Genomic DNA, 14983 nt, shown 5'->3' with positions numbered 1-14983 from the left:
GGAAACTGGCTCTCCCATCCAAAGGAGAGGACGGTGCAGCCCATGGCATAGCTCAGGCAAGAGGTGCAAAATTAGAAATGTTGATTTCAGTATAAATAGGACTCACTTTTGATGCATGGCAGTCACTAGAAATCTTTCATAATGGCTTCTCAGCTTTTCTACAAGAAATTACTTAACTGAAGTTCCTTGATTTCATGTGCTTGTTTAATTGGCTTCAGCCCAGATTTGCTGTGGACAAGCATGAAAGATGGTGTGCATGTGTGCATGCTACAAATATATTTATTCTGAGTTCTAGTTTTACTTATTACAGCCAAATTGATACATTTCCTTTTCCTAATTCTTTTGTCCTTCTGTTTAGCTATCACAGTATTTTAAAAATTTCTCCATTAATGCTAGCAACCCATTAATGGCAAAAGCCACCCTCTTCTGCTTATTAGCCACACCTTAGTAATATTTAGTGTAAACTGCTGCCATTCATATATATGGGACTACCCCTTAAAATATTTGTTTTTATGTTTGTATTTTAAAATTTTAATAAAGTTTGTTTTTAAAAAGCTACTAATTATCAATTAGAGTGACAAGAGGCTGCACTGAACACATCCCCTTAACAAATTTAATGAAGAATGGAACAGATCAAACAATACATTTCAAGCAATCAAATGTATGAGTTGTGAGTTACTTGCTCCCATCGTTGTGATCCAGGGAACCAGTGAGGAAGACTATGTCTGTATTTGCATGATTGGACCTGGGTAAGGTGTGTTGTGTGAACTTTGTAACCCAGTCAGCAGCAGGTCTGAGTAACCAAACTTGTCCCAAACAACCCTGGTGTTATTGTAGACCTCTTCCAGTCTTTTATACTGTCTGTTTGTTTTATTTAATCAAATTTATCACCGTCCATCTCCCCCCAAAGGAGGGACTCTGGGCGGTTTACAACAAGACAAAGTTAAAATTCAGTATCTTTGTAAATACAATAAATACAATAAAAATATAAAATATAAAATATGAATTAAAAGGATATTGTTATCCTTCTATTCCATGCCTTCCAACATTCCTCAAACATACCTATGTTCATATTCCAGTAGGTCACAAAGCCTTCACAGATTTTACCCACCTTGTAACTGTCATAGGAAAGTACCAACTTCAGGAGAAAGACTATTTTTATTCCAGTATTCTTTGTGATGTCTTAAGACTATTTCACTCCTGGATAAGGATGAGGATGTTGTTCAAGGAGGAAGACTCTTACAATGAATTATAAGTGGGGAAAGGGTCCTGCAAAAATACAGCTTCTGTAGAACTCTCTTCATTTTATTATTTGCTAGAGGATTCCAAGTCCTTTTAAATTGTATAAATATAAAATCCTATGCCGTAACTATTTCTTGCATCATCCAGTTGCCTCTGGAAAAGCCCCCATTCATGGAATTTCTTTTGCTATACATAACGTCCAGCTATAAATATATTTCTATATTCAAACAACTATTTTGATACTTTGAAATGGAATGTGTTGTCTTAAATCAATGCATGTTCTTTTTTGGGGTAATATTTCTTAGCAATAAAACTATGTTATGACAGACTATGCTGCTACAAGTACTGATGTAATTGTTCATTCAATGGAATTAGGGAAGACCAGGTACAAACGCTTTGTCCTGGGGGTAGGTTAACAACTGAAACAAATGCACGGTTTCTACAGACTCCGTGCACATTAACGTATTCTTTAACCGTAATATCCAAAGGCCTCATTTGCACCACAGCACTTCAGCGGCCAACCACCCAAATTTGCGGGCTGTTCTCGACTGACACCGGACTAGAGGGGAAATCGCTTCCTCTTGGGCCTTCTGCACAGACTTCGCAGTCACGTGCCACAGGGTCAAGATGGCGAAAGGCTTGCGTTCAAACTACAACTCCCAAGAACTCCCACCTGGGAGTTCTCTTAGTAGCCAATGGCAGAAGAGCAAAGGGGTGGGGTTGGCCGGCGTCGCGGGCTGTTAGTGTGAGCAAGGTAAAGGTTGGGTGTCTCGCGCCCCCGGCCACTGGGAGGGTGGAGCGGGGGCCCCTCCCCCCACAGCCCCGCGGCCCCTCTCCCATCAACCCCTCATTGCAGCGAGGCGCGCGGGGAAGGAAAAAAAAGGCCCAGGTGAGGAGAAAACTCAGAGCATTAGTGGGACGGCGGGGGGGAAGGGAAAAAAGACGTCGCGAGGCCGAACGGCAGCGAAGGGGGAGGGGCGGCGGAGCTCGGTTCCTTAAAGGAGAGGTTCCTTCTTTAAAGGGGCAGGTCACAAAGGGGGGTTTTCTTCCTCCGACACAATATTCGCTTATTCTTAAGGCTGGCGGGTGGAGAAATAGCGAAGGGAAATTTAAATTACAGGATGTTTCTTCACCTTACAATATTAGAAGTAATAGTAAGGACTAGGGATACGTGAATGTGGAATGCCTTCTCGTATAACGGTTCACAAGAGATTCAGCAATAAGATCTCCTAAGACCAGGCTCAAAGTGAGTCCCGTGTCCTTTGAACCACCGTTCTCCAACTTGGCGCCCTCCAGATTGGCTACAACTCCCATGACTGCCCAGCCTGCACTGTGGTACCTGGTGGAAGATGCAGGCTGCAGTCCAACACTTCTGGAGGCTCCAAATTGGGAATGTGTAAACTATACACTAAACTGCTACAGCTGGATTACTACAGCACCCATCTCACCAATGGCACCCTCAGAGTTTTCCTGCGAAGGATGTGGAAAACTGGGGGAGGGAAAAATGCCCTGTCCTCTTCACAACATTATGTGGCTGGACACTGCTTAAAATAAAATGTGGCCTGTGCAAAATTTCAAAGAAGGTGATGGGAGAGGGAAATTAAGCTCTGCTCAACCCCTACCGTTTTTTGAGCTTCAGTGCCGTTTGGTTTAGAAAGGATGTGTATGCTGGGAATTGGGATATTGGTTGAAGATTCATGCATCTCCTTCAAGAATCCTATGTCATTTCTGTGGGTTTTTTTTAAAGATCCATTTATTGCATAATGCAGGAATGGGGAAATTGTGCCCCTCCAGATTTTGCTGCATTTATAGCCCTCAGTTGCCTTCCCAGCTTGGCCAAAGTGAGATAAGATAGGAGTTGTGGCTCCCCAGCTTCACCGGTACCCCCTTGCTGGCATGAAGAAAATCTCAGCCCCTAGTCTAATCTCTGGTTGCAAAGGGTACAAACTTGCCCCACTCCAGCTCCTCCAACTTACTCTGGCTACTCTTTGCTGCTTTTTATTGCCTAGCAACTGCTACAAATGAACAAGAGTTCATGTCTGAGTAGTATATCCATTCTTGTCAGTTTTCTTTCCCTTCCCCCAGATCCCTCTCCCAGTTCCAGTATTCTACTGTCAATTAAAATACTGCATTCATGTTATTTTTGAATATACTGTTTTCTTTTTCTTGTTGTAATAAACTTAGTTGCTGTTATTTCAGCTATATTCGAGAGATTATGACTCAGGCCATTTACATGTGAATTAGCATTAGCTTACTCCAAGTCCATGGGTATGTTTAATTTTTTTAAATATTTACATCCTATTTGTCTGTCTGATAAACAGGCTGCAAGAATAACTGTGCTGTGGTGTAATAAATTCAGCATAACTGTATTATAAGAGATGAGGATAGAAAATACCTGCTCCCCAGGCTGCTGTTGCTGTAGCTGTATCCATTGCTGCAATTCTGAGGTTACAAGGTAATTGTCTGGGAGAATAGCCCCCAGTCTTAATATGTGTCTCTTCACTGCCAGGCCAGGAATATATATTTTATCTCCTTTTCTGGGCAGCTCTTGGCTCTTGCCAGTAGCAAAGGGAGTTCCTGGAAGATGATGGTAGAAAACATCAGTTCCCTAAACTTTTAGATAGTACTGCTTAACTGCCTTGTGTAAGTTGTGGGGCAAAACAGCAACTAGAACATGGAGGTGGGGGAAGGTCACCTAGAGAGGATTTTTTATTACATCTTCTCAAAGATCTATTTTTCAATAGATGCATGCAAAATATTGAACTGGAAGTCAGTTAGTGACATAGCCAGTCTGGTCTAGTGGTTAAGGCACCAGGCTAGAAACCAGGAGTCTGTGAGTTCTAGTCCCGCCTTAGGCATGAAAGCCGGCTGGGTGACCTTGGGCCAGTCCCTCTCTCTCAGCCCAACCCACCTCACAGGGTTGTTGTTGTGGGGAAAATAGGAGGAGGAAGGAGTATTAGGTATGTTCGCCACCTTGAGTTATTTATAAAAATAATAAAGGCGGGATAAAAATTAAATTAAATAAAAACAAATAAAATAACATGCTGCAGGTGTGTATAAGACTTGCTGTCTTGTTAGTGATGGTTTTCACCAGCAGGTATGCTATCTCTCTCCAGTAGGTGAAATCTGCTGCAATGGTGGGAGCTCAGCAGATAGAGATGCAGGCAGCAGCAGTGCCAGCAGTGGCACCAACAGGTGGAGGTCCTGGTGGCAGCAGTGGCGATCATCAGTATGAATGCTTGGAATGCGGCAAAGTGTTCAAATGGTCATCGCGGCTCATCCACCACCAGCGGACTCACACAGGCGAGCGCCCTTACAAGTGCTCAGAATGCCCCAAGGCTTTCAAAGGTTCATCGGCCTTGCTGTATCACCAGCGCGGACACACGGGTGAGCGACCATATAAGTGTGGTGAATGTGGCAAGGCGTTTAAACGGTCATCCTTGCTTCAGATCCATCAGAGCGTACATACTGGTCTGCGTGCTTTTAAGTGTGCTCACTGTGGCCTGGCCTTTAAGTGGTCTTCCCATTACCAGTATCACCTGCGCCAGCATACTGGAGAACGCCCCTATCCCTGCCCAGCATGTGATAAGGCTTTTAAGAACTCCTCTAGCTTGCGACGGCACCGCCATACACATACGGGTGAGCGTCCTTATGTCTGCCCTATCTGTGGCAAGGCTTTCACCCAGTCCACCAACCTACGACAGCATCAGCGAGTGCACACTGGTGAGAGACCCTATCGATGTCAGGACTGCGGTAAAGCTTTCACGCACTCATCTAACCTAGCACTGCACTGCCGATCAGCACATGCTGCCCGCCCTGCCCACACCTGTGTTATTTGTGGTAAAGCCTTTGCATCTGACACCTATTTGCAGCAGCACCTGGAGACTCATGCTGATGTTGCACCTCCAGCACAGCTCTTCTTGGAGGAACCAACCACCACAGTAGAGATGGTGTTTCGCTGTAGCCTCTGCCACCTTACCTTTCCCTTGCAAGAGCAACTGTTAAGCCACCAGGAAACGCACTTGGCCCCAGCAGAGCCATTGCCTCTGCCAGAAATGACATCGCCATCAGTGCAGGAGCAGGCAGCACCTGTAGTATCTCCCACGCCCTCAGTATCTTGCTCAGTGTGCAATAAGACTTTCAAGAGTGCAGCGGGTTTAGCAAGGCATCAGCAGAGCCAGCACTCATCAGATCGCACGTACACCTGTGTGGTGTGTGAGCGCTCCTTCCCTGCATTGGCCAGCCTATTGGGCCACCAGCGTTCACATCCCCCAGCTGAACAGCGGCTGGAGGAAGCTGAAGTGACATGTCCGGCACAGGCTGAGCCAGTGCCTACTTCCACGGTGATGCCACCTCCACCGCCCGAGCGACCCTATGTGTGTGGAGAGTGTGGGAAGTCATTCAAGGGCTCCTCTGGGCTGCGTTATCACCTCCGTGATCACACAGGTGAGCGCCCCTATGCTTGTAGTGAGTGTGGGAAGGCCTTCAAACGTTCATCGCTGCTGCGCATTCACCAGCGGGTACATACGGGGCTGCGTGCCTTCACCTGCCCCACCTGTGGGATGGCATTCAAATGGGCCTCTCATTACCAATACCATTTACGCCAGCATACTGGAGAGCGCCCATATGCCTGCCAGGATTGTGGGAAAGCCTTTAAGAATACCTCATGCCTTCGCCGCCACCAGCAGCTGCACACAGGCGAGCGTCCCTTCGCCTGCCAGACCTGTGGCAAGGCTTTCACCCAGACCTCCAACCTCCGGCAGCATCAGCGGGTGCACACTGGCGAGAGACCCTATTGCTGCCGGGACTGCGGCAAGGCATTCACTCACTCTTCCAACCTGGCACTGCACCGACGCACCCACTCCCGGGAACGCCCCTTCCAGTGCCCAGTTTGCTGTAAGGCTTTTGTTATGGCATCTTACTTACAGCGCCATTTGCGTACCCATAACAGCAGTGAGGCAGCCAATCACACAACTGGTGCCTCACCTGCTGCCACTCAGGAGGTACAAATCATGCCCAACATGCAGGCCACTCTGAACATGGAGTTAAGTGGCAGTCAAGCCCCAGCTGTTTCTTCTAACAGTCAAACTTTCTTGCTAGTGCAGACAGCCCAGGGCTTGCAACTCATTCCCAGTGTGCAGCAGCAGCAGCAGCAACAGCAGCAGCCACCTCTCCAAAGTTCACCCCCCAAACTCATCCTTTTGCCCAGTCCACAGATGGTATCAACTACACCTGCCGCTTCAACCACTTTTACCCTGGTGCCAAGTGCTCCCACTACTCCAAACAAAGCTGTCCCACTTAGTCAAAGTAAGAGAAAGAAGCCTGTGCTGGTACCTCCCCCCCCACCAGTATCTAGCAACCAGAATATTATTTTAATGCCCAGTGCTACTGGGGCCAGCCTGCAGCCTATCCCTAATGTGCAAATCCAGAGGTCACCAGGACTGCAGACCAGTGGACAGAATGTTATTGTACTCCAGAGTTTGCCAGAACAGCAAGTGGGCACAGTGCAGATACAATCTATGCCGCCCACTCCATCAACAAGTACCATCCAGATTCAAACTCTGCCTCAGCAACTCCAAAACCTTCCCACTGCCCAGCAAAGTGGCACACTACAATTTCAGACCCTGCCTACTGCCCAGCAAACTGGCACAATTCAGATCCAGGCTGTTCCTAATTCTCCACAGACTGGCCTTGTGCAGATTCAAAGTCTGCCTCTATCCCAGAACACTGTTCAGATCCAGAGTTTGCCTGCTGCCCAACCAGCAAATACTGTGCAGATCCAGGGTCTGTCCAGGTGCCCACCAGCTAGCACAGTGCAGTTCCAAACATTTCAGCATTCACAAAAGATTAATACTGTGCAATTTCAGGCTGTACCATCTTCCCAGCAGGTGGGGACCCTGCAGCTCCAAACCCTCCAGCCTTCCCAGCAAGTAGGCCCACTTCAGATCCAGACCTTGACATCTTGCCAGCAGGCCAGCTCTCTTCAGATACAGAATTTGCCCCATTCAAACCAGTCTGCAAGCAGTGTTGAAATCCAAGGCCTTGCTCCTTCCCAACAGTTGGATAGTGTTAATCAGATCCAGGGGCTTATGTCTTCCCAGGAAGGGCAGCAGCTTCAGCCTTCAGAAGAGATGCCCAGTGTTCAACTTCAGACTCTGGGCTCAGCTCAGGAAATGAATGAGATTGGAACTGCCCTATCTAGCTCGCATGAGCTCTCTGAAGTGGACCTCCAACAGGGATCCAACATGGAAGAAGAAAGCCAGAACCTGATCGTTGTTCAGAACTCTCCAGGAGAGGAACTGCTAGGGCCTGGAGGTGAGGTTGAGAACCTTGAAGGGGTGCAAGACATGCATTTTGAGACTCTTCAGACTGAAGAAGGGGTTCAGAATGTATTAGTGTTGAGAAGGGCAGGTGGGGAGCAAACCCGTTTGTGTGTTCAGGAAGTGGAGAGTATCCAGACTGTGCAGGAACTGTCTGGCATCCAGTTACATAATACTGATGGTAGCTCAGGGACTGGGCAGAATCTGTTAATCATCCGCAGTGCCCAGGGAGAACAGACTCTCCAAGTATTGGAGAGTGTACCAACCCTGCAGGTAAGCAGCCCGGATAACAATCAAGCTGCTGTTGAAAGCAACAGCACTCCTCAAATGGTGCAGCTTTTACAAAGCCCAGTTGCATCCCAAGGACTGCCTTCCATTCAGATTGTGCAAACAGTACCAAACATGCAACTTGTTCACACCTTCTAAAAAACCAGCTGCCCCACTTGCCTGCACTTGAGTATCAGTCAGAAACGGTCAGATTTCTACAAATAATAAGGTGGGGCTAGACTGGGTGATTTGTATCAACTTCAAAACACCTATATGGGGTGGTCAGCTCACCAAGTGAGTTCTGCTTGGGTTCCTCAGGAGAAACTTTCTCAACAAACAGCTGGGTTCAACCCCTTGCCTGCTGGTCCAAAGCATGCCCTTTGCTATTCCTCTCCCCGATCCCATGTGGTCTGCCGCTGCTGCTTCTATCCCTGCAGCCACAGTAATCCCTGTGCCATGCCTCCCTCAGCATCCGTACATACTGCACACAAAAGAGCGCCAGCCCAGTCTTTTACCCAGATCCATCCCTGTTTTCTTACCATATTTAAAACATGTTGTTCTGGCAAAAAAGAAATGGATGGGCAGCCCCATGGTAAAAAGATTGTTTATGATATCCAGGACTTCATGTGTTCTCCTACTAGACAGGAATGTGATTAATGGGCAGCTGATTTCTCCATTTTCATGTTATAACATTGGCCAACACTGCTGTGAAATAGCATAATCTCTTTTCTAAAATGGACAATTGGGGACATTCAGGCTTGAGGCTGCTTGATGCTATAGGGGGCAACCTTATGAGCTAGTATAGACTGCATCTCCCAGCTACAATGGCTTTTATGGTTAAATCCTTCTGTTCCCATTATAGTCCTTCTTTTATCATGTGCAGAAGTACAATTCTTCCTGAGTGGACCTTAGTTCCTGGTGCTAACAAATGCGAGAGTCAAAGACCCTTGTGGCCTGGAAGGAAAATAAAAGACTGCTTTCATGCACCCTTGCCTTTTTTTCAGTTGTATTTTTTTAGTGTACCATTATATACAGGGTGGGTCACATTTTTGCAGTGTGTTAAATATTTCTCACAACTCAGTCAAGGCTCTATGGTACTTAGCTTTCTCTTCGTCAGTTTTAATATATTTTTTAATCTGTTACTGAGTTGGCGTAAGAAAATATAAAGTATGTAGCTTAGTACTGACTACATTGATCGACAGTGGCTCTTTAGGATTTCTGCCATTTGTCCAACTTGAAATGCGGATTGTGCACTCGACTACTGACTTAAGGCCCTTTTAAGGTGAAGAGCTTTGAAGGGAACAAGAATAAGGATTCAGCTTAGATGGTGGTGTTGCTCTTGGTTTTCTCAAGCAATTTCTTGCTACTTCATTCAGATACATACTGGATATATAGCTACCACTATAAGTTTAGCATAGATAGAGACAACAAAAGTGAGGTCTCAGTAACAGTCTTGAACAATTCAACAGGTTAGCAAGTCTCTTGATGTTCTAGAGGAAGAAAGTTCAACAGGTTAAGTTCAGAAGGGGTCCTCACTGAGTATTGTTGAGTATGTGCCTGGGTCCCAGGTTCAATCCTTAGAAAATAGGGCAGGAAACTCTGAAGAGCTGCTGGTTGTCAGCGTAGGGAACCTTTTTTTGGATTTGGGGCTGTACTACTTCCTGCCTTGCCATAGGGCTGCAGGTGGTAAAGCTGATGTTATGACATCTACAGAGTGGGCAAAGCCAAAATGATCAGTCTCATTTTTCTCCTTATGCTATGCTGTTTGGGGGAGTTGGGTTTTTAAAGGTTAGTTTGTGTTAAACCTCTTCAAGGCTTATGGCACCATTTTGCCACTTAAAACCCCATCAAGTCTCCCTAGTGTTGGTCCTGCCCCCAGTAGCTGCAAAGGAGTGAGGGCACATGGGGTCTGTGACATACCCACCCCTGGTTGGACAGTAGTGCAAAGCACACCAGGCTAAAATGTGTATAACGAGTTTGTGGTTCAGAATATTGTTAAGCCATTGGTTTAATGCTGGGCAAACCCAGGCAATTGGGTTAATTCAGTAAACCACAGCTCAGTGAACCATGGAATATTGGGAGATATACAACCAGAACTGGACTAGATGAACAAGTAATACGCTTTAGTAACTGGGCTTACATATCAAACTAAGTCATCATATGATTTATTTGGTTTACAGCTTAGCTGTGAAAACCTAGTCAAGTATTCAATTCAAATTCTGCCTTTCTAACTAAACTAATACTCAAAGCAACTAACAGTAGATACATATATTGAAATTAGTACTAAAATCAACTAACAATAAAATGCTTGGAAAAATGGTTGTTTCTTTACAGATTTTTTTAAATGTAGAGAGAGACCCCAACAGAACTTTGGAGGTAGTACATTGCAGCAATGCAGAAGATGGCTGGCTCTTCCACCAGAGAAGCAAGGCTTTAACAGTCAACAATGCATCTTCAGAAGAACTCTCCTGCAAATTTTAACAGCTTCATAAAGGAAGGAGGCAAGCCCAGAGACAGACACACTCTTAGACATTTAGGATTTTAAAGGTTTATGCTCACACCTTAAGTGAGGGATCTCATCACAAGTGTCACATGAGGACTAGTTCATTAGCATGAGGGCTACAATACTGAAGCTTTTTCATGCATTAAAACCAAATAAATTAATATTGTGGTTTATTAGATTTTATTGTTCTTGATAGATCCTGGAAAAATGCATTATTCATACCCAGGACAATAAAATCCAGAAAACCCATCTGACAAGAGCTATCTTGATCCTACTTTTTTCCTTTTTCTTTGCTGAGCAGAGTAATCTTACTTTCATTCAGTCTTTTTCTCATTCACTTTCCTCTCTCTCTCCTTGCCAGGCAAGATCAACCCCCCACCTCCTCCCACCAAAGAGATCTTGCTTACTTGCTACCTGCTTTTCCTACTCCTTGTCTGGCAGAGATTCTCACGGTGGGGCAGCCAAATCTAGCCTTCTTTTCCCAGTTCCTACTCCTTCCTTGGGCACCACAATCTCTCAGCCCATTATCTCTGGCCAAGCCTCTCCTCCCCACTGACATGCCCAGAGACCCCAGTGCCACCAAAGAATCAGTATGTCCTACAGAGTACAAGAGAAGATGGGGATTCCTGGAGGTGATGCTCTGGGATGCCAACTGCACAGTCTGGCTGACAAGGCCCCACTGTTGCTAGGAGAACTACAGGGTTGAGTGAGGCGAGCTGTCATGCTGTTGCTCCTTGATTGCTTCCTCTTGTCCAGCCTGCATGCTTATATAGTGCTCAGGTAGTTGGTTTTGTTGGTCAGTGAGTAGGAGGGCCCCAAGCTTGAGACTGTTGCCTTAAATTGTGCCAGAAAGCAATTAGGAGGATGTGTCTGTGGAGCTGGCCTTGACCTAAAACATCTACTATTTTAAGCAAAATGGCAATCAGTCCATATTCTTTTGTACAGGCTTCCTGCGATCCTTGTACTCCTAGTTAGCAGCCTGAAACATTTTACATTTGTTGCATTTCTGTATACTTTTTAATAAGGGCTGTTAAACATGTTGTGTGAACACACATAGTAGGTATTAACAGCAAGAGTCCTATGTTGATATGGATGGCATGAAGGTCTGATATCTCAACCCCTTCCTGTGAAGCACCTTTTTATCTATATAAATTGAAGCTTTATCCAGTTCTTTAGCTCAACCCTTTACATTTAGCCAGAAATGATCTGAAGAACAAGGGAATGAACATAAGAACCACTAGCAGTTCATTCAGTTCAAGGCGTAGTTCCAGTTTGCCATTTTATAAAATAATTAGTTCCAAAGAATTAAATTACAGGGACTTAAGCCTGTGTAACTATTACACTTTGTCCTGTTGACTAATGTCAGATTGTGTGCTCACTATATTTGTTAATGCTGCATATTCAGAGATACTCTTTATTATGACTTCACATGTTCTGGGGATCAAAGCACTGGAATGTAAAACATGTTCTGGAATCTGCTGGGCTATTCCTTGGCTCAGATACATTCCTATGGACATCTCTTTAACTTTCAGAGTCAAGAGTGGAACCCAACAATCGAAAGTTGTGGGGGTTTTTTGGTTCATACCCCTTGCTGTTTCCAATATCTGAAAATAGAAACTGAAATCCTGGTTTACTGTCCAATTAATTAACAAAAGGAGTCTTGATACTGATTGGCACTTTCTTGCTTTCAGAATTGCCAATCTTTGGAATCAAAACTTTTGTTATCAGGACAGAGCCTACATATGGAGCAACTTTTTGGGGATCTAGCAGGTCAGTGATTTTTATTTAACCAAAAGGCTATTTGCAGGCCTTTAGGTTAACTCTGGCCAACTATAAAAAGAGTACACCAAGCTATTCGGAAGACATAACAAAGTAAGAAAAACCCTCCCTCCCTGATCAACCTATCCCAAGGCCTAGGAGAATAACCAAGTTTTTAAACAGTTTGCTAAACATCACAAGGGTGGAGGCTGCATGAATCATTCCAGAGGGCAGCCACTGTAACAGAGAAGGCATACATAAGACGACATTGTTTAATGCAGTGTCTCTTAAACCTTTTTCTCTCAGGATCCCTTCCCACTTTTAAATGTTATGGAGGACCCCAAAAGAGCTTTTGTTTGTATGGGTTATATTTATCAATACCATATTAAAAATTAAAATTGACACATTCACTGTTGCTACCACTTCTCACAATTGTTTGGTGGGATTTTAATATTGTATTATTTTTCAACATAGGCTGGCAAACAATTTCGGTTTCACTGAGAAGGTCTTGGGGACTCCCAGGGGTCCTAGGACCACACTTTAAGAAACAATGGTTAATGGACAGGGCCCAAAGCACACCTACTCTGCCTGATCATACCAGGCAGGGAGAAACAACTGAAGATAGACGGTCCCTAGGAGAGCAGGCCTTCTGTCATGAACAGCTTTAAAGACAATAACCAGCACCTTGAATTGTTCACAGAAGCTGAATGATAACCAGTGCAGCTCGTGAAGCAGTGGGGTCATATGAGTGTAATGCAACATTCCCAACACCACCCATACTGCCAGATTCTGGACCAGCCGTAGCTTCAAGGTGGTCTTCAAGGACAGGCTCATGTAGAGTACATTACAGTAATCCCAATTGTGAGGTGACCAAGGCATGAGTCTGAAGGGTGTCCCAGTCCAGGAAAGGGCACAACTGGTGCACTAGTTGCACTAAAGGCCCTCTTGGCCACAGCTGCCACCTGCTCTTTGAGCAGAAGGTGACAATCCAAGAGGACCCCCAGATTGCACACCAATCTCAAATGGGTAAGTGCAAACCCACTGAGAGTTAATGATGGAATATCCCCAGAGCCAAGGATCCAAATAAGCCCAGTCACTCAATCTTGTCTGGATTGAGCCTGTTTCTCCCCATCCAGGTACTGGGCTAGGACTTTGGCCATGTCACTCAGCTGGCCCAGGATCAAGATTTATGAAGGTATCTTCCTGTGGTTTCATGTAGGTGTTAAACAGAAGACAACTAGGAAATGCACTGTTCTAGGAACAAAAGCACAGACCTTTGAAGATCTACAGAACCAACCCTCCATCACCCTGTACCTAATCTCAAAATCAATATAAGACAACATTTTTGCCTCATGAGGTTTGGGGCATTAAGCATGCTTTTAAATGTCCCTGTACTGTAGGTTAATGCGATAGAAGAGTTTCATAGGTATAAGTAAGGTTTAATAACTTACAAGAGGACTTATTTATCACGGCCTTGCTGCCGTAGTTGCTTCTCATGTTACTGTTTTGGCATGCTGAACTGCTGCACAGAGATTTAACACATCAAACCAATGTCAATAAATGACTGTTTGCCTTCATGTATTCGGTATCTCCTCTGACCACAGGAGGGTGCATTCAGACCACTTACGTACCATGTGAAATGGATACTGAAAATAAATTTCACTGACATTTTCCACAAGTAATATGCAAATTGTTAATGAGGCATGAAGTAGTTAACTATTCACTGGGCTGGTGCTGGGATTTCTTTCTTTTCTTTTCAGCAACAGCTTTAAAACCACATCAAATATTTTCAGAACAGCACTGATTTTGTTCTGCAGGATCCCATTTAAACTAACAGTAGCCAGTTGGATGCAACAAAGCTTACAGATCAAATATTGCATCAATCAAATTGGTGTACATTTTATTTGTATTTATTCATCCCACCTTCCAATAACCTAAGGTGGCTTACATGGGATAGTCCTTCATTTTATCCCCACAACTGAATCCTGTGCAGTGGGTTGGACTCAGAGTTATTGGCCTGGCCACCTAGTGAATTTCTGTGGCTACAGGAGGATTTGAACTTGCGGCTCTATAAACCTATTGCATAAATTGGTCAAATTTAAGTCCCTCTTTTGGGGGAGATGGGCAGTAATTAAATTTGAAAATAAATAAATAAATAGATTGATTTAAATGTGCAGCCAGCTCTGTTCCAAGGCAGGGGGAAGGGAAGGTGTTAAACATGAATAAAATTCACTTTTAAGCCAAGCTCAACTCCTGGTGACATATACAACTGCATCTAGGTAGTTTGCTTGGCATGATATGGAGGTGGGTTGCCACTGCCATCCCCCAGGATGTCCCCCCCCCCCAACTCCCTGTTCTAATCTGCAGTTCTGGGATTTCCTGGCAATCTTCCATCCAAGTACGAAGAGGTCTCACTCTGCTTTCTACATAGGCCAAGGCTTGCTTGCTAGCACAAGAATGAAGTTTGCACGTTTATGCAAAAGAAAAAGAAAAAAAATACCCATATGTCATCTTAATCCCCAAAGCCTTTTGCCCCAGCTCTGTGCAAACAACATAGGCTCCTCAGGGTTAAGGACAGTATCTTTAATACTGCCATAATAAACAGATAGGCAAAGGGTTAGTCAGATTTAAGTATCCGTTTCTGTGCATAGATTTACCTGTTGAATTCCTGTCTGCCAGGATTTATGTATCCCCAGACCCTCATCGTGAAGAGCGAAAGGTAGCTTTTCGTTACGCAATATATATTTAAAAAAGGGAGTGATCCCCTATTTCCTGGGCTTCCCCTTTTCTCCTGTAAAGGGCCAAGGAAGAAAATGGGCTCGGGCTTTTCTGCAATTCCGCTTCGACAGCCTCTCACACCCGAGAGGCCACGTTGGTCCCGCTTAGCAACAGT

The 14983-nt window shown here is 44.9% G+C and overlaps 1 protein-coding gene across 1 annotated transcript; it reads left to right on the top strand.

Moving 5' to 3' along the window:
- The first annotated feature begins 1972 nt into the window (after positions 1-1972).
- LOC134495506 (zinc finger protein 628-like) lies at positions 1973-8815 on the top strand. Its single transcript, XM_063301000.1, has 3 exons — positions 1973-2131; positions 3564-3697; positions 4359-8815. The coding sequence occupies exon 3, from the start codon at positions 4377-4379 to the stop codon at positions 7986-7988; it is 3612 nt and encodes a 1203-aa protein (XP_063157070.1). The 5' UTR covers positions 1973-2131; positions 3564-3697; positions 4359-4376; the 3' UTR covers positions 7989-8815.
- Positions 8816-14983: the final 6168 nt, after the last annotated feature.

The sequence above is a fragment of the Candoia aspera genome, chromosome 4 (genome assembly GCF_035149785.1).
Source record: "Candoia aspera isolate rCanAsp1 chromosome 4, rCanAsp1.hap2, whole genome shotgun sequence".
Classification (NCBI taxonomy): Eukaryota; Metazoa; Chordata; class Lepidosauria; order Squamata; family Boidae; genus Candoia; species Candoia aspera.
This window is presented reverse-complemented; position numbering and strand designations above follow the sequence as displayed.

Coding starts and splice junctions, on each gene's coding strand:
- LOC134495506 (XM_063301000.1), top strand. CDS start 4,377: ATGGTGGGAGCTCAGCAGATAGAGATGCAGGCAGCAGCAGTGCCAGCA.